General features: G+C 47.8%; 3 protein-coding genes across 12 annotated transcripts in view; 2 read left to right on the forward strand and 1 right to left on the reverse strand.

Annotated features, from left to right (window-relative positions):
* The window catches only part of WWP2 (WW domain containing E3 ubiquitin protein ligase 2), a 31,936-nt gene extending 28,011 nt beyond the window's left edge, over positions 1–3,925 (forward strand). For all 7 annotated transcript variants that reach the window (XM_031615028.2, XM_031615029.2, XM_031615030.2 and 4 more), the window contains 6 exons: positions 56–196; positions 623–743; positions 1,038–1,142; positions 1,233–1,329; positions 2,382–2,454; positions 2,662–3,925. In XM_031615028.2, coding sequence (XP_031470888.2) covers positions 56–196; positions 623–743; positions 1,038–1,142; positions 1,233–1,329; positions 2,382–2,454; positions 2,662–2,761 — 637 coding nt within the window. In that variant the 3' untranslated portion in view covers positions 2,762–3,925. The remainder of the gene's footprint in view (positions 1–55; positions 197–622; positions 744–1,037; positions 1,143–1,232; positions 1,330–2,381; positions 2,455–2,661) is intronic.
* A 1,054-nt stretch (positions 3,926–4,979) lies between these two features.
* On the reverse strand, positions 4,980–10,157 carry PSMD7 (proteasome 26S subunit, non-ATPase 7). The gene is made up of 7 exons (XM_031615074.2): positions 9,993–10,157; positions 9,308–9,399; positions 7,900–7,992; positions 6,952–7,049; positions 6,622–6,702; positions 6,160–6,251; positions 4,980–5,464 (listed from the first exon to the last, which is right to left on the reverse strand). The coding sequence occupies exons 1-7, from the start codon at positions 10,064–10,066 to the stop codon at positions 5,026–5,028; spliced, it is 969 nt and encodes a 322-aa protein (XP_031470934.1). The 5' UTR covers positions 10,067–10,157; the 3' UTR covers positions 4,980–5,025.
* Positions 10,158–10,185: 28 nt separating this feature from the next.
* Positions 10,186–18,862, forward strand: part of ZFHX3 (zinc finger homeobox 3) — a 512,524-nt gene continuing 503,847 nt past the window's right edge. For 3 of the 4 annotated variants that reach the window (XM_031615012.2, XM_090149529.1, XM_090149530.1), the window contains exon 1: positions 10,186–10,310. The gene's annotated coding sequence lies outside the window, so the exon portion shown is untranslated. Of the gene's footprint in view, positions 10,311–15,455; positions 15,572–18,862 lie in introns of all 4 variants that reach the window. The other variant, XM_090149525.1, reaches the window with a different exon arrangement.

The following is an 18,862-nucleotide window of genomic DNA, read 5'->3' on the forward strand; positions in this document are numbered from 1 at the left end:
TGGGGGCGTGACAGTTCTCCCCCTGTGGCCCCTCACGTCCTGGTGCACTCTGCAGGGAGAACAGCCTGGAGGAGTGTGGCCTGGAGCTCTACTTCATCCAGGACATGGAGATCTTGGGCAAGGTGACCACCCATGAGCTGAAAGAGGGCGGTGAGAGCATCCGTGTGACAGAGGAAAACAAGGAGGAGTACATCATGTGAGTCTGGTCCCGATGCCCCATTAGGCATCTGGCTTCGGAGCAGCGCTGGGTGGGAGCATGGGGCTGGGGACGTGGCCCCTTCTTGGCTACGTGGCTTTGACAAGCCTGAGCTGGCGCTGCACTGCACTGCGGTCTGGCTGCCTGTGGTCTGGGCGGCTGCCAGGGCTCTCAGGGAAGAGGAGAGGGGAGAGAGGGTGCAACTCCTCGCCTCGTCCCACGCTGCTCGCCAGCCTGTGTATTGCGGGGCTGCTGGGGCCACCGTGGTGCTGCTGGCTATCACCCGATAGTGACTGCTCCCTCCTCAGAGCCTATTGCTGCTTGTGGGCTGGGAAGCAGTGGGAGGGAATCGTGGAATCATGAAGGGTGAAAAAGATGGTGAGGAGAGCCCCGGTGCCATACATGGACTCCTGCCTGCTTTCGCAGGCTACTGACGGACTGGAGGTTCACACGGGGTGTGGAGGAGCAAACCAAGGCATTCCTGGACGGCTTCAACGAGGTGGTGCCACTTGAGTGGCTGCGGTACTTTGATGAGAAGGAGCTGGAGGTGAGCAGGCCCTGTCCCAGGCAGGCCATTGTGGTGCCCATGGAGTGTGTGACCTCTGCTCAGCCCCGACCTCTGATCTCACCCATTGGCTCAGAGGTGTGCCCACCTGAGGCAGCAGGGGCTGCAGGGCTGCATGTTGGGTCTCTTGGTGAAAACTTCTCATCTGAGGCGAGGAATTCCCTTGTACGCTTCTGTTGCTTGAGCTTATGCCTTGCACAGCCCCAAAGGAGTGAGCGCTGTGAAGCGTGAACGTGGGGCTCTATTTCCATCTCCCTGACTGTCCTCCATCCCCAGCTGATGCTGTGCGGCATGCAGGAGATTGACATGAACGACTGGCAGAAGAACACCATCTATCGGCACTACACCAAGAACAGCAAACAGATCCAGTGGTTCTGGCAGGTGAGCCCCAGAGCCTTCATGCGCCATGCTCAGGGCCAGGCACTGCCTGAGGCTGTGGGGTGATGGGGATCCTCCTCCCTGTGCTTGCAGGTGGTGAAGGAGATGGACAACGAGAAGAGGATCCGCCTGCTGCAGTTTGTGACTGGAACGTGCCGCCTGCCTGTTGGGGGCTTTGCGGAGCTCATTGGTGTGTGGCTGTGCTAAGGTTGGGCAGGGAGAGGGATGGTGGCCATGCCTGGCTCTGGTTGCTGGGGCCAAGTGTTCATGTTCCCATTCCAGTAGGGTAGTGGTGAAGCTGCAGTGACATCTGAGTGAGGCAGTGTGCTTTGTTGGTGCTGTACTGAGACAGATTCCTTTAGCATGAACTGTGCCACTGCAGTTAACTTTGTCAGCCCAGCTTGCAATCTCATTTTGAATGAGATTTGAGTGGTTTTTTTTGCTTTTTTTTTTTTTTTTTCTCTCATCTTTATGGTAAAGGTGACAGAGCACTGGAGCAGATTGCTCAAAGAGGTTTTAGAGTCTCCTTCTATGGAGATATTCAAGATCTGTCTGGGTGCCTACCTGTGTGACCTATTGTGTGTAACCTGCTTCGGCAGGGGGTTGGATTGTATGATCTCTTGAGGTCCCTTCCAATCGCTATAATTCTGTGATTCTGGTTTTTAATTTTAATTTTTTGTGCTATGAAACCCCTTCTTTGGAAAACCATAGCATGGCATTACTCTGTGTCTGCCCTTTAATTTGCTGCTTTTTGGGCCCCCTAACAGCCTGCCCACTGTTTTCTTGGAACTGATGTGTACAGCTAACTTAACCCATTCGGTTATTCTTACTGCCATATCAGCCTTTTTCCAGCCCCTTGAAGCCTGTCCATGGCTAACCGTTTGTTAAAAGCAGCCTCAGTGACTCAGACCTCCTGAGCCAGGTCCCTGGAAGCATGAAGACAGACTGCTTAGTCCTGTGGCTCTGCAGAGGATGTGCGTTTCAGTGCTCACTGCTGAGCCACCCACCTTGCACTCTGTGCTGTGTCACTGTGTGCTCTGGAAAACGCTGTTCTGCTTTTCCTTTGGATGCTCATCCTCTCTGTTAAGGGCTCAGAACAGGCTCTGAGTACAGCTTTGGGTTTGTGCCCTCATGTGCTGTAACATCGTAGGGCTGAGGCACTCTGCTGGCTGTAGGGCCAGGTCAGGGTTCTTTTCCAGCTCCTGATCATGTAATGAGATCGGCTCTGCTCATCATTAACAGGCAGCAACGGGCCTCAGAAATTCTGCATCGATAAAGTTGGCAAAGAGACGTGGCTGCCTCGGAGCCATACATGGTGAGTGGCTGCTGCGTGACACTGTGGGGCACATGGGGACAGCTACTGATGTCCCTGTGGGGCTGCATGCAGCTTTGGCTGCCTGTATGCCCTTCTCCTATGGGATGGAGCTGCAAGGGGGACCTGTGGGAGGGGACCCTGTGGTGGGGAGCAGGGTGGCAGCAGCACTGGGCTCCCTGCCCCACTCACAGCGCCCTGTCTCACCAGCTTTAACCGCTTGGATCTGCCTCCCTACAAGAGCTATGAACAGCTGAAGGAGAAGCTGCTGTATGCCATTGAGGAGACGGAAGGCTTTGGCCAGGAGTGACGGAGCCCTGCTGCTCTCCCAGCAGCTCCGGTGGTGCTCGCAGCACTGCTGCCTGTGGGATGGTGCGGGTGGTGCTGATTCTGTTCTCTTGTTCCTGTGTGAGGTCTCACACACAGCCCTGGGGAAGTATCCATGTGTCTCTTCCAACCCAAACTGAAGTTGGGAGGGGAAAGTGGGGGTAAAAGCCCAGCCCTGCTCAGCCTGGAGCTGAGGAAGGGCCAAACCCAGCCTTGTGCACACAGTGTGCACCACAGCCTCTGTCCCTTCGCTGGGACATGGGGACTTGGGTGCTGCGTGGGGCTGTGGGCTGCACTCCCTGTCCCAGAGGCTGCTCCATGTTAGTGGGGTTGTCCCTGCTTGTGGGAAATCGCTGTGCACCTGGAAATGGACACAAGGAGCTTCTGACTGATGCGCTGAAACCAAGCCCCAGTGTTCTCTGCAGTTTATTTTGCCCCTCTCCCTGTAGCACTACTCAGCCCTTCCCCGTGTGGCACAGAGCCGCTGATGGACTCCAGCCCTGACTTAAGGAGCCAGGCTGGGGCTTTTCCCAGGCTTAATTAAGCGAGATCTGGTTTAGGTGTAGACTATCCCCCCTGTTATTTTTTCAGCCTTCCTGTGGCGTTTCAGTAGATACATTAAGGATGAGAAGTGGCTCTTGAGCTGACTCAGGTGCTCATAAAGATATATTTGCTTTTGGGCCCTATCCTGCTCCTAGCAAGGTACTTGGGTGCCTGCAGTGGGGGCTGCAGGGTGCAGGCAGGGCTGGGCCTGGCACCACGCTCCACCTTGCTACTGTGTTTTGAGTTGCCAGTGTGCAGTGCAGCTCTGTGCTGTTTGGTATTTAAAGCAAGTGCTGGGAGCTGGTGCTCTGCAGCTTGTGTGAGGCTCGACCACCCCTATCCTGTGCTGTGCCAGGAGTTTCCAGAGCTGTGATAAGGGCAGGATCAGGCCCTGTAGTACCCGGGGTGAAGGGCCATGATGTCCTGGCTGTGACTCTAGGACGGCCCTGGTGAGCAAGCATTGGTGTGTGTATATCTGTACATAAATGAAATTGTGGATACAAAGCTCTGCAATAGTTTCTGACCGGTAACTGGAGCGTTTTGTACTGCACCATCCTGCCTCAGTGATGCCAATTTCTTGTGCAATAAAAGACAAGCAGCTCTCGTGGTGCATCCCTGGCTGGTGTTACAGTGCAGGGAAAGCCCCTTGCTCCCCGTGGATGGGGCTGGAGGTTTGGGTACAGGATCTGAGCAATGCTGATCTGGGGACTGTATGGGGTACCCTCCATGCCCCCATTTCAGGAGCAGGGACGGCTCTGCTCAGAGTTGGCCTCTAGGTTTGTTTCCATGAATACATACATACATTCCATCTGTTTTCTGTGCACACAAGGAGGCACCTTCCTTGTGCTGAGGGTCTGGCTGGGCACAGTGCCTGCCTGCCTCCCTTAGCCTGTAATCATGCTTAGTTAAAAATGGCTCTGGGCTGGCTGTGGTGCTGTGGCTGTGTGCCTACATTTGGGTGCCATGATAAACGTGTCCTCTGTAATTAGTGGGCTGCAGCCAGGGCGGGAGGGGTGGATATGACTGGCACAGCACAGTGGCACCACCCTCATGGGCATGTGGTGCCATGGGGGCTTGGATGCTGTCATGCTCTGTGTGGTGCTGGGGTATATCATGCTGACAGTTGTGAGGCAGCAATGGAAATCAGGCACATGAGAACAGCATCCCTGGGAACTGCAGCTTTTGGTTCAAAAAAGAAAAAAAATCCAACACAGCAGAACTAAATAAGCCTGCTGTTCACACCACCAGGGGCCAGCTAGCATCCCATAATTTTGCCATCACTTTGCTTTTCAGCAGCACTTGCAATGGGTTATTATTTCCTTTATAGACTATACTTGTGCTGCACTGTGGGAAACTGCTGCCAGTATGGCACAGCCCACCTCCAGAAATTCATTTGCTATGGGCCTCCTCTGGCTGCATTGCTGCCTCCTGGCCCCAGGCACTGATACAGCTCAGCCCACCCTGGATGTACCCACATACACCACCAGCTACAGCCAGACCACAGAACCCAACTACAGCAACTCTCCTCTTGTGGTGGCTTCTGCCACTTTGAGTCCATCATCCTTACAGCTGTGTTATAATGAATGCAATGAGTATCGAAGCGGCAAAAAGCAGAGCACTTATCATTACAAAGGAAAAGAACCCAGCAGCAAAGTGACTTAGTTTACAAGATTTTTTAATTTACAAATAAAAAAACTACACATTTTACTTTTTCTCTTTTTTCTCTTCTTTCTTGACATCGCTCTTCTCCTTGTCTTTCTCCTTCTCATCTTTCCTCTCCTTTTTACTCTCTTCTTTTTCCTGTCCTTCCTTCTTCTCTGCATCCCTGTTGGCAATCTTGTTGTTGATAAGGTTGTGCAGGGCAACCACTGAGCGGATAAGAGAAGCCAGGTAAACTACTACCATCTGGTCATTGGTCTTCAGGTAAAAGGCCTTGACAAATTCTTGCAGATTGACATCTGGTAGCAGGTTGAAGACATCCTGAAGGTGGTAAATGATCTGGTGATTGATGGGTAGCTTGCCCATGGCTACTTTCTCAAGGTAGCTCCTGATGTCCAGAAGCTTGGAGTTCAGTCCCTTCAAGCCATGGACCTGATTTGTGATTCGCTGGGACAGAGTGCCCACCGTGGTATCCTTGATGTCTCTGAAAAACGCGTAACAAAGATTCAACGTTAGAATGTCTGCTGCATACTCATCAACAGTGAATACCCACAGCTTAAGAGGTCTTTCCTGTTTATAAAGAACAGCAGTTGCAAGAAGCACAACTAAACAGAGCACTTCAAGTCAAAGAACGAGATCAAACTGATTTACATTAGAAAATGTATCTAAAATAGGTCACCACTGTATGCTTTTGTGCAGAAATGCTGTCTTTGGAATAGTAGTGATAACACCAGTTAGAGGGATAGAAAGAAAGAAGCCAACAGGATTTCCAACAGGTGAAAAGGCTGTGCAGTTCATATGAGGTGACTGCTCTTTTCCTGGCTGGCAAGCTTTGCCACTATGTCAGCTGCAGCTCCAGCAGCCATGGTCCCACTCAGTCCTGCTCTGTGATATGTGCAGGGGCTGAGATGGCTCCAGACCATTATATTTCAAAGCTTTGAACTGATGACAGTGTAGCTGTCGTCATTTGATAGAGTTCCGGTGGGCAGTTACACCTTTCACTAGCAATGACTGAACATGCCAAGCAAGGCTGCTAAGAGAACACACTCCTAGAACATAAGCAGCATGTTTCACAAGCTCTGCATTTTCTCCAGGAAGCTGGCACTGGGAGATGCCAGATGGACCACGTTCCCTGCTGTGCAAGTCTCTCAAGAAAGCTCTCATCTTAAAGGTGTTTACCGTAACAAGTGTTCAACACCAACTTCCTCTGCCTCCTCAGCTCCGATCTCACTAGTCACATGCTCGAACGTCTTGGAGGTTGGAGTGCCATCCTTTGAGGTGCACAAACACAAGGGGACAGGGTTAGGCTGTGTGCACAGCTGATTACAGGTACAAAGAGACGGACTGGCCGGTACAGATGGCTCACTCACAAACAGAGGGGCAATGTGAACTGTGCCAAAGCAGTGTAAGATGAACTGAGTCTCATTCGCGTGACAGAACCAGGAAGAGGCAACGGGACAAATTAGAGCAGAACAGTATCAGGACTGAAGCACACAGACCCCCCCCAGGGAATGCAACATCACCTATGCAGAAGGCAAATGAGTGCCATGGGATGTATATCCTTTTGAACATACAGACATCCTAACATCTTTCAATGGAAACCTTTTCCTAGGAAGGCACAGAAAAACATTAGGTGCTCACATCATGAACTTCTTCAACTGAAATATAAGCTTCTGTGGGCAGTCCCAGGTCCTTTGGTTTCACATCAATAATCACCAATACCTTACAGAAAAACAAAACAAAGCATTATAGAATACCAGGTTTTATTCAAGGACTGGAACAAAACACCTTCACACTACAGGCTATGCAGAGGTGTTAACTCCAAGCGTTTAAATAAGGCATCTACAGCTGTTTAAAATACTTTGCTGTGAGTTTTTTTCACAAGTTGTATCAACAGTTAACATAGGTAGGGGCCAAGAATTCCCATGTCCACAATTAGAGAAAGAAAAACAAACAAAGCGCAGTACTTACAGAGTTTGGACAGTATCTTTTCATCAGTTCATTGATAGCAATGTCATTCTTGTGCAGTTTAGGGCCTGTGTGGTACCAACCAACTATTCTTTCTCTAGCTGAGCAAAACCAGAAAGGATTCTAAATCAGAACTGTGTAGCAAGATAACAACAAAAGTATTTGGGTGGAGACTGAATTAGCAAATGAGCAATCTGGCGCATGCAGAAAATGAATGTAAGGCAGGGGAGAATGACTCAAAGGAGGCAAAACAATGGCATGGTTAGTGATGAAGACATTTTACAGAAATAATTGTACTCCAAGTTCTTAATTAAACTAGACTATTTCATGTAATGCAGTAATTCATATAACACAGCCATCTGTCAACTTGCAACTCTGACAAGGATACAAAAATTCTAGAAACAGGAACTGTTTCACAAGTGTCTCAATCATTTTGAATTGTTGCTAGAGCAAAGAAAATTCATGGGAATTAAATTTATGCCTGAATATTCAGCTTTAATGTCTCAAATGGAGTAGTGAAGAGTAATAGAATTATTAACGAAAACATGAGTTTGTAATATTTGTAAATGTTACATAAAACCAAAATATGTTCTTTTGTTCATTAAAAAAAAAAAACAATTTCAGGGCAAATCTGCACAGAAGTTACAGAAGAGAAACATATGTAATTCTTTAGAAATAGCAGCATTTATGAAATCTAATTCTGAAGATACAAAGCTGTCAGGAGACTTAGGAAAATTAATAAGGCATGAACAAATGTGTTAGGAACACAAACTACTTGCACAAATTAACCAATGGAAAACCATTAGCAAAAGTGAAGCTACGTAAGGAATTAGCATGGAGAGGCTTCTTACCTGGGCACACCATTTCCTGCTTAGCTATGAATGCACCTTCTCATGTGGACAAAGTTAAAAGTTTCTAGGAGTGTATCCATGCAAGGCAACCCAAACTTACCGTTAACCTTCTTAAACATTCCATACATGTTCTCCAGATAGTCGTGGTCCAGAAACCACACAGTATCATCCTTGTCATCTTCATCAAAAGGTACTGGAAATAAAATGTCAATATTTCAGAAACCAATTTTCTGATTAAAAGTATTTGTAGAAACACCGCGTTTTAGGATAGCTCTGGCTGCTAAGGGCAATTGGATCTTAATCTGTTTCAACTGCTCTGCAATGTTACACTGTAAACGCAAAACTACAGTGTAACTCTCCTAAAAAACGCAAAGTGTTCTGAAAGTTATCCTCGGTGGCCAACATCAAAGCGTCAGAAGGAAATTCTCCCCTGCACAACAGTAACTGCATGGTATGCATACACATTTGATATGATAAACAGGATCCCAGCAGACACTGCAGTTTGTTGATCAACAAAGAGCAAAAGGAGCTTTCACCATAGGATGCATTTCATCAACACTTTTACAGACTAGAAGAACATAAAGAGGCACTTCAGGGAAGAACCAGTTACCCCTGAGTAAAGGATTAGTGATTTTATCAGTTAGCATGTATACAGGGGCAAACTGCTGGTTTTGAGAACAGAGTGCCCTCAGCGTTTTGATTTACGGGAATATTAAAGCTTCAAAGTTGAAAGGCCGCCACAGTACCAAAAAAATCCCAAACCTCTTTTCAACTCAAAGGGAAAAAAAGATCTTCCAAAATTGGCAAAGAAAAACAGAAAAAAAGTCATCACGTGGGAGAACTCCTTACAACTGTGAAACTCCATAAATAAACTGAGATACTTCTACTTTGTCACAGAGCAGTCCCACTGGGCAGGAAATGATATAACTAACACAAATGGGTTAGTGAGAGCCGTGCACCCAAAAATTACTCCTGATACTACACGAAGGTATGTAAGAGGAAATGGTTTCAACACCATTGAGAACGTGCTTTAAGGAGGAAGGAGCGCTTCAACCGGACAAAATCTGAGGATGACATCTTCCCATAAGCAGTTACAGCCACACGAGCACTGAGCAGAGAGGTGTTCCACAAGCTGAGACACGGAGCGCTCAGCAGAGGTCAGCACGTCCAATGCAGTAAAACATTCAGCAGCGCTTCAAAAAAAGTTGACACCTGCTGCTGTAGCACGGCACAGTGCAGCGCTGCGGGGAGGCTGCAGGGCGAGACGGGCTCCAATGGGGCACTTTGACAGCGGGCAGCTGGTTTCACAGAATCACAAAATCACGGGTGCTGGAAGGGACCTCTGGAGATCGCCCAGTCCAGCCCCTCCTAAAGGAGAGGATCCCTAGACTTCGATGCAGGCTGATCCGTACAAGAGGAGGTCCTGTAACCCGGCACAGTGGCTTAGGGCCAAACATACAGCACAGCCTTTAAATCACGTCCTAATGGGGGTCGGACGCCCAACTCACCTGCAAAGCTGTTGGACACATCCAGGATCTTCTTCTGCCAGGAGCCCAGCAGCACGCCCACCACGCGCTTCTGGTTCCCAACCTTTCCTATTCTGAAGGGAAAAGGCCGTCAGCGCCCACGCGGCAGCCCGCACAGACAGCCGGGCAGCGGCGGCTGCTCCTGCCACGGGCACGGGCAGAACAGAACGAGGGGCAGCATGATTTTTGGTCACCGATCGCTGTTTTACTCTTAGAAGAAAGGTATCCGGGCGCCCTCGGGACCAAACCTCGGAACGCAGCGGCGCTCGGCGCGGGGCTGAGCAGGGCGCCGTGCCGCAGAACGGGGATCCACGCAGCGCGGCTCCGAGCCGCGCCGTGCCCGTGCGAGCGGCCGCAGCACAGCCGTGGGCTCAGAGGGCCGCGCTCGGCAGCTGAGGCACAAACCGCAGCGGCTCCGGGCCGCCCAACCCGCCCGCGGAACTCCGCGCGCCGTGAGGGCCCGTCCGCGGCCCGCTGCCCGAGCAGCTTTCTGCCTCCCCCCGAGGACGACCCCCCCCCCCCCCAGTGCGCTCCGGGCCGCGCTCCCTTCGCCTCAGGGTCTCGACCCGAGTGGCCGCCCGGCCCCCCGCAGCTCGCGTCCCTCACGGCGCGGCGCGGCCCGGGCCCGTGACTCAGCGCCGCGGCCCCGCCGCCGGCCGGGCCCCACCTGTTGAAGTGATCGACGACGCTGAGCAACACCAGCGGGTGCACCACCACGCGGTCCACCGCCAGCTCCGGCATGGCGCCCCCCGCCCGGCCCGCTCCGGCCCCGCTCCGCCGTCAGCCCGCTCCCACCCCGCCGCAGGCCGCTCCCCGCCGCCAGGCCCCGCTCCCAGCCTGCCCCGCGGCGGGGCGGGGCCAGGTCGCCATCTTGAAAAGGTCGGCGGGAGGCGGGCCCGCTCAGCGAGGGCGCCGCCATCTTGAGGAGGTGCGCGCGACCGGCGGCGAGGCGCCATCTTGGGGAAGTGGCGTCGTTCGGCGTGAGGTAAGGGGCGGGCCCGGAGGGGAGGAAGGTGGGCGGAGCGGGCGGGCTCCGTCTTGGGGAGGCTCTGAGGGGGTCTCCGGTGGAGGCGGGGGGACCTTAGGGCCGGCTCTCGGCGGCGCGGTCGGGGAGCGGGTCGGCCGTCCGGAGCCGTGGCGGCGCCTCCCGTACCGCGGGCACCGCGAGATGCGGGCCTCGGCTCCCGCCTTTCCCGCCGAGCGCCGGCTTTTACTGGAAGGCGAATCTCATCGGTTCGGCGCGCGCTGCCCGCGGCACTCCGCGCCGTTCCCCGCCGTTCCCCGCGGCCGTAGCCGTTCCTTCCCGTCCGGCCGCCCGATTCCGTCCCGGTCCCGGCGCCATTCCGCCCGCAGCTCGGCACGGCCTGCGCCAGCTCTGCGCCGGGCCTCCCGCGCTCCGCGTCGGACCCCTGAGGACGCGCTCGATGGCGGCCCTCGTTTCTACGCTTTTCCCACGTGCTGCTTCTCGGCGCGTTCCCCGCCCTGCCCACGTGCCGCCGCCCGGCACCTCGGAGCGCTCCGCCGCCGCCGCTCCCCGCCGGGCGCAGCCCGAGCTCGGCCCTCTCGTGGCGCTGCCCGGCGTTGCGCCGCCCGGCGCTGAGTTAGCGATTCGGGCGGAGCTCCGGCAGAGCTGGCGGAGGTTTCTTCCAGCAGAGGGAGAGCTCTGACCGCGGAACTCCAGCGCAGCCGGCGTTCCCGTAGCTTGTTTTATCAATATACATATAAAACTCGCTGTTCAAATTAACTAGTTCAATAAGTAATTTAGCTCATTGATTTTTGGGCATATCCTAAGTGCTATTACAAGCTACGGATATTTTAAATGCCATTACCTAATAAAAGGTGCTTAAAACATTCCTTCTATTGATTTTATTACTGCTTTATTTTGCTGCCTTGGTTTAAAATCATTTTAACCGCTCTGTAATCAAGAAGAAATATATCGTTGGTGAAATACAGTCAATTTCCTAAAAACCTTTGACATCGTTAAATAAGGAATTAGTTGTTAAATCATGTCAGGCAATAACCGAGGGACAGAAAAGATATAAAATTTGGAGCGGTGGGCCTGCGTACTGGTGAGCTGCTCTGACCTTTGGCATTCAGACTGTATGTGACAATCGCACTTCAATTCTGTTCTTGATTCCTACATCAGTCAGAAGAGATTTAAAATCTCAGCATGCCAGGAAGGTTGTTGAAGGATAACGGAGTACGATCTAGAGACAATTAAGGGGTGTTTTAATGACCTGCTGTGACTTTTTGTTAGAATTACTCTCTAACTTAGCGAATCTGAAGTTTCATTTGCCAGATTGCATTGCTGGTAGTTTAGCGTATTGATGTTATACACAAAAGACTAAATCGAGTCTGCTCATGGGGATTTCAGTTACTTCCCTTCCCGGCTCTTTTGACTTGAGAAGATTATCAGTATTATTGAGCTAATCAGATGGTAGATGGAGGCTGGGAACACAGGCAATATGTTGCTTAACCAAAGAATTGAAAAGTACGTAATGAATGTTGGTGCTCAATAAAAAACAGCTAATGAGTTGATTGCATCGATGCTTGATGTAATTTAACTGTAGAGTGGCAAACATCAATGCTTATTTATGATTTGATTCATGATTGCTGACCTGAAATTCAAAGTTTGGAGGGGTTCTCTGCTGTAAGCGAGCGCCTGGCAGCTGGCCTGGCGAGGGGAGGCTCCTGGAATGGGACGTGCGATTGCACTGGCTGTTGTTGGGCTTTTTCCTTCTTTTCAAATATTACTTTTCAGAAGTTTAAGAAAAAATAAATTGTCAAAAAATAGTTCAAAAGTGAGACCAATGTTTGAAATGTTAAAGGAACCTCTGGTCTTCCTGTAATAAAGACCTTAAGAATCTCGAGGGAAATGTCAGTGGCGGAGAAACCTTGTGCTGCTGGTGGAGGTGGGTGTATGCTGTGTTTCAGCAGCAATCCCACCACTGCTTATGTAAGTTACTGTCACTTATGACCATGTTTCAAAAGAAAATTAATTGGCAGAAAATCTCACAGTCTTGAATGGTAAAGAGTTCTTAATTCACTTCATTTGGAGCTCACCTTTTGCTCTTACTCTCTTCCTTGTGGTTTGTGAGATGTTGTTGGCATTCTGTAAGTGCAGGTTTGTGCTTATTGGTGACACAGAAGGACATCTCTGCAGGCTTTTCTAAGCCATGAAGTGTTTCTTCAGAATGCGCTTTTTAATTCTGTAAAATGCCCTGTGTCACATTTGGGCATAGGTGCCTGTTGGCATTGGGGCGTGTTGGTATGTTCTCTGGGCAGCCCTCAGCCATAGCTTTATGGAGTCCATGCTTGCCAGCTGTTTTCTAATTTGACTAATGCTGTCTTAACAAAACCTTGGTAATGTGGCTGAGGGCACTTGCAGTGGCCTTATTTCTCTCCTGGTCCTTTCCACCTGCAGCGATTGGTGCCAGAGGGCAGTGTGAATTTGTAACAGTAAGGAGAAAAAATAAATGGAGATGACTGCTATAGAATCACAGAAGCGCCTGATGACCACATACAGGCCGGGGAAGGCATGTGTTTACAGAATACATTTGCTTAGTGTTTCTAGGTGTTCTTTCCAGCTGTGAGAGTTAAAAACTCTACTGTGCTTTAAATGAAAATACCAGCATACTGCAGTTAACCGCAGCTCATCAGGCCCAGGAGTGAAGCCTTGGATGGCTGTGCCACAGCTCACGCACTCCTGACTTGCTGTCTGCTTTGTGTGTTTTTCCATCTTGTCTGAGAAGGACCAGGTGCTGCTGCTGGTCCATCAGGAGCCTCTCCTTGGGAAGAGAGTTTAGTTGCTGAGCCTTCCCCAAGCAGAGGGTTCTCTGCATACCTAAAGAAAGGGAAGAGTGCAGCTGGGGGGTGTGGGCAGGTCAGGCTGTGCTGTAGGGAGGAGGGTGAGCTGTGCAGGAGGCAGTGACGCTTCTGCCCAACCTGCTGCTTTTCCTCTGTAGCTTTCCAGAGCCTGCCAGTAGTAAGGGACGTCCTTGGGACTGTGGTTACGAAGGATCCTTGCAGCTGGGAAGTATTGGTGCCTGATGCTTTGGAGTCTCGTCCTAAATGATGCTTCTTAATGTGTGCCTTTAATTCTGGCTTTGGTTGGTTGTAAAGAAAATCCTGATGTTCTCTCTAGGCTGAGGAATGGGGGAGGAGGGGAAAACAGTGCATCCATGAGAATGTATTTTCATTGAGATGCTGTTTAAAATGTGTTTAAAATCCACGTGAGAGAAGTGAAGCTTTCTTTAGACCCGTCAGTAGTTTGTTGCATAATGTCTTTATGCTACCGGTTCAAACAGGCAGTATTTATTTCCTTATAAGCTTAGCTTTATCCAAATCACTGTAGTTTCCTGCAAAGATTTCCATGACCGGGTTGTGTTGTGTTTTGGGAGGAATGATGCTGCCTGGAATGGAACGGGTAATGCGAGCCACGGAAGGAAAACAGAAAGCCGCCACAATATTATTAGTTCTAATTTGCTTTGGTTAAGCTATAATTCAACGAAATGCTGATGCTGTAGGCTCAAAGCATGATGCCATGGAGCATGGGCTTACCCAAACTTCAAAATAAGTATCAGTTTGCTTCTGAAGACCTCCAAATCGGAGCAATGACTACTTATTCCAAGTGTCCGTTCTAGAGCCAAATGTCTTAAAATAAACTTTTAATCTGTAATTGTAAATTGATCTGTACAATTCTTTGCAATCTGATCTTTAAATATTTGTGTTGTAGTCATTTATTTGGTTCCTTGTGCATCTACAGAAGTACATCTCGAAGGAATACTCACGCTGCTTACTGTGGTTAGGCCAGCTGCAAATATCGCAGTATTTGCTGTTGGTGAATTTAAGACCTTTTGGCCATATCTGTGTGTTATCCAATTATAATCCTATCCTTCCACAAATAGTACCACAGTGGAATTTTGGCCAGTTACTTCTGCATGTAGAATTGGCACTTCCTACATTTAAAATGCTTGTAGAAGAATTGTCGACATCTAGCGTAAATCTGTGGGAAAAATCCTTCAGATTTGATACTGTGCACTTAGAATTTTTGTGGTTCTGTCCAGAAATCAGAGGGTATAGAAATGCCAGAGATGTTTTTAATAACTAAACCACTGACTCTGATTTTTGTATTTCAATACAGCAGTTTCAGTACTTTATTCTGCTACTTTTGCTAAGAATGTGTTGTGTTTTTTTAATTGTGGAAACAAATAGTTAAAAAAAAAAATGCAGAACAGTTCTAGTCATACTCATTTTTCCACACCTTGAGGACCAGCAAATTCTTTAATATGAGATTTTATTTGTACAAAGCAAAACTTCAAAACCACTCAAAAGCTTTCTTATTAACTGCTGTCAGTCCTTTGATTTACAAGGGCAATAAAGATCTGGAGGGGGCACATTTATCATGGCGCTCAGCACACCAGGAGCCATTTTCTCAAGCGGTAAAGCCAAGTGATAAAATGAGTTCTTTTGTTCTATAACCAAGACACATTCCCTATTTTTAAAAATGTGTGTTGGATTTTTTGGCTTGTAGTTTGGCTGTGTTCCTCTAATACTCCGTTTATAAATGAAAAATTGCTAACATGCAGATGCTGATGATGCATCTGGAAAAAAACAGATTTTCTGAAAGTCAACCTAGGTTTATTTGCCAGCTCTTTTTCCAGTGCAAACTCTTGTATTTATTTTTTTTTCACAGCACCTTTTAGCGTAGTGTTGTTTTTCTGTTTTGTTTTTTAAACTGATGTGAACATATACCTCTGCAAAGCTTGTGAAACTGCAATTAGAAAGGAATTAAAAGTAGTCTACTTACAATAAAGAGCCATGCTCTGTAGGTGTAGTGCTACTTTGCAAGTTTTTGTTATTTCATCTGTTTCTAAACTTGCTTGGGTGACTTTTTGAAGGCTGTTCTTTAATGTAAGCAGATTGGGGGGGGGGGGGGGGGGGAAGTGCTCTTGATTATACAAAGAAAATCAATGACTTGTATGGGTACTTCATTAATAGACATAGCTGTGTGGGAGGAATGTCTTGCAAAAGTAAGTGCGAGCAAGGGCTCAGTCTGACTGTGTATATGTATAAATAAAGCCGGTTTTGTCTGTTCCATGTAAGTGCTGCCACCTCTGGTCTCTTCCAGATGTGAGAAGCACTGCTGGATGCTGGGCAGCTGACTGGCGAAAGCAGCAAGTCCAATTGTGCTCAGCTTTCTGGTACTTTTGTGCAGGAATCTTCAGAACAAGTGTAGGAGAACAGGTTTGCAAAAAGTACTTTTTAATGTAGCTTTGAGTGATATAATCCTAATTCTTAGCTTAAAACTAGGTAAGGTTTTGTTTAAAGCTTTGGCTTCAGTCGAGATGCTGTCAGAACACATGAAAGAATGAGTTTGAAAAAAGGCAGCAGCATTAAACCTTGTTTGTATTTACCAGCACCACTGTGATGCCCATACAGCTGCAGTAGTACAGCAGAACCCATTTGTCCCCAGGTACACAGGGTGTGATGGATGGGCTTGCAAGGTACTTTGGACAATAGCTGTTTTTTTGGTTTTATTCTCGGTTCCCTTTGTAGACAGAGGGTTTTTAAGAAAAAGCATGCTGTAAGCAGGATGATCTCATACCAGAGTTGTGCATTGCTCTCTAACATGATGTTACCTGAATGAAAACCCTGAGCAGAAGGACTGGAGGCATATCTGCCTGGACGTTGGTGGCCTGCCTGTGGGCTTGGAACTTGATGGTCCTTGACATTCCTTCTGACCCAAGCCATGCTATGATTCTGTGATCCAAAGTGAAGTCTTCAAGTGTGGGTGTGGGACAAGTCTTCACTGTATTCTATGATACATACTGTGGAAGTAGCACTTGTGTTATGATGTTGCTCCAGTTTATATGCCCCTGAAAGCTACTGTTAAGTCAGTGTTTGTTGGTGGCTGACTTAATGTGGTGCCTTATCCAGGAGGAAGCAGCTGTATTACGGCAAAGACCCCACCATAAGTGCTGTACTAACGTATGGAAGAAGGTGGCTTTGCAATCTGTAGCAGAGGAATCTGCTGTAATTTTATGTTGGTATTTGAAACTTAGCAAGAACAGGCTTTGTCAAGGAGGCACACCTTCATGCATAGCTGTGCATGTTACTTCTGATACTTGCTGCATTGTAAAGCTTTTAGTCTCTGATATTTAAAGTTGGAAATTATAAGGTTTCATAGTTGGTTTTTTTGTTCTTTTTTTTTTAAACCCTGGGGCCTCTTTATGTTGTAGTGTCTTGAAAGAGCCTAAAGCTTTGGAAAAAAAAAAAAAAAACTGAAATACTTTTTATTTTATGAAGCAGTTTTGGGATCAGTTTTTCTAAAATGAATGCTTTTATGTTGGATAGTTTAAAGACCATCTGTTAACCAAAACCAACCGTAAGTGAAGTTGCAGTTATGTTTCCTATTAGTCTTGTATCTTTCCTATTAGTCATGTATGAAGGAATACAGAGACATCCAACAGAACTCCAAACAAAAATTGAAAAAGCAGATGTTGAAACTGTTGGCCAGTTGGTTTCCTTTTACAGGAGCAAGTAATTATTAATGAGTCACAAAATTAAGACTAGTTTTGTAAACTGTCATTTAGAATAGTGGTGAAGGTATATTTCTGATTATTGTATGCTGCAGTTGAAAATGGAGTGTTTTACTTGGAGAAACTGAAGGCGATTTAAAAAAAAATAAATAAAATAGAATAGATCCATGACTGTTATGTCTGGAAGCATACAATAAAAGATAAAATAGAACATTTTAAATAGTTATGCACTTCTAGTCTCTCAGGGCTCATTTATTATGTTGTCATGGTGAGCAACAAATAAAAAAAAGTAAAATAAAAAGGCTGTTCCTTGGGTAGTTGTGACTTATTGGTAGTTACCTTTTACAAGAGTTCCATGCTGACTTAAGTAAAGATCTCAGAGGAAAAAAAAAAACAAACTTCATTTTTCGAATACGTTCAGCTAAGAGCTTACAGCCTTCGTGACACCACCTGAATTATTAGTAGTGTGCACTGCTGTGAGAATAACACTCGCTGCTGTTTAACAACAATGTCTTTCCATAGAATTTCTAGAAGTCGGTAGGAAAATGAGAGGCAGAATTGAGAGCTGAAGTGGAATTAAAACAGTCCGTTCTGAAGCCAGGATATTATCATCATGGCTTGTGTAAGAAGGAAGAATTAACGTGTACTGCAGGTGCAGTTCCGTGTGATTTGCTCAAAAAATTTGTAATAGCTGTGTATGTTAAGCAGAGGGTCCTCTCTTGCCTAGATAAAATCTTGAAGCGTATTTCCTTCAGGCTTCCTCTTTTTTTCTGCCCTTAACCTGTAATTAAATACCAAAAATGTATACAATTTTGTCTATATAAAGCTTCATTTCTCACGAGGTGTGGAGGTAATTAATTTTTTTGCTTACGTCCATCATAGTGGAAGATGATGTGTTGCACTTGGTAGACGATGAGATTAAAGTAGCCGGCAATTAACAGCCGCGTCTGTCCTGCTCGGTTCGGACGCCGACCCAGCAGTCTCCCTGCAGGCGGTGCTGCTGCAGCGGCTCTCCGGAGCTCCCCGGCCCCTTCGTGCCGGGGCTGCGGAGGGCAGCTGTGCCTATGGGTGCCCCACGGGCCCTGCTGGGCTGTGCTCTGAGGAGGTTCTGTGAGCTGTATCAGGAGGTTGTTAAAGGCTACGACAGTTATGAAACGGTACTTCATTTAAAATGGCTGCTGATGAGAAAACTTTCAGGCCTGAATACTCAGTTACTCAGATTTGATATAGTTCTGTCAGGAGCCTTTTGCCCTAACCGTGATGTGCGATTCCACTGAAGACATCCCTCCTTATTTTACCTCAGGTCAGTCTTCAAACCCAATTTAAGGCCTATCTGCCCAAGCACTCAGGCAGTTGATTTCAGCGGCAGACTCTCCTACAATAAAATCTTAGGGAAGCACCTTGCTAGCCAAGCGAGGACGGCAGAAGCATGAAGTGCTCCTTCATGTTCAGGTGGGCTGGTTCATCTCTTTTTTAGAGGTATCAACACTTTTTAACGGGACACTTTTCTTCCCCTGTTGTCCCAGTGCCCTACTGTCACAGTTTGAGCATCAGAGGAACATGCACTGTTTCTGAAGAACAGACTTAATCTGCTGTTTTGCTGGAAGCCTGAGAGGGGGAAAAATATGGAAACAAATAAAAATGAATCTCTGATGGCAACTATTTTCTTTTAGAGAAAGCACATTTTAGGATAGCATTTACAGAAACTTTATTGGTACTGCATTACAGTCTTTCAAAGCTTTTTCCATAACTAACAGGAACTTAAAATGTATTTACTTTATTTCCACACTTAAGGCAGTTGTAAATCCTGTACAGCACAGACCTGCATTTTATAGACCAAATTTACTGTTGTTCTTGATGCTGTGCTGCATTGATTATGTTGCACTGGAACATCTATGACAGGGACACGTGCCTGTTTCCCACACTGTCTGTAGCAGGATGAGAACTCGTGCTGAAGCACTGAGCCTGGCTGCCCCGTCCCACTGCTCGCCGCCTC

The sequence above is a fragment of the Phasianus colchicus genome, chromosome 13 (assembly GCF_987193195.1).
Source record: "Phasianus colchicus chromosome 13, bPhaCol1.hap1.1, whole genome shotgun sequence".
NCBI classification, from domain to species: domain Eukaryota; kingdom Metazoa; phylum Chordata; class Aves; order Galliformes; family Phasianidae; genus Phasianus; species Phasianus colchicus.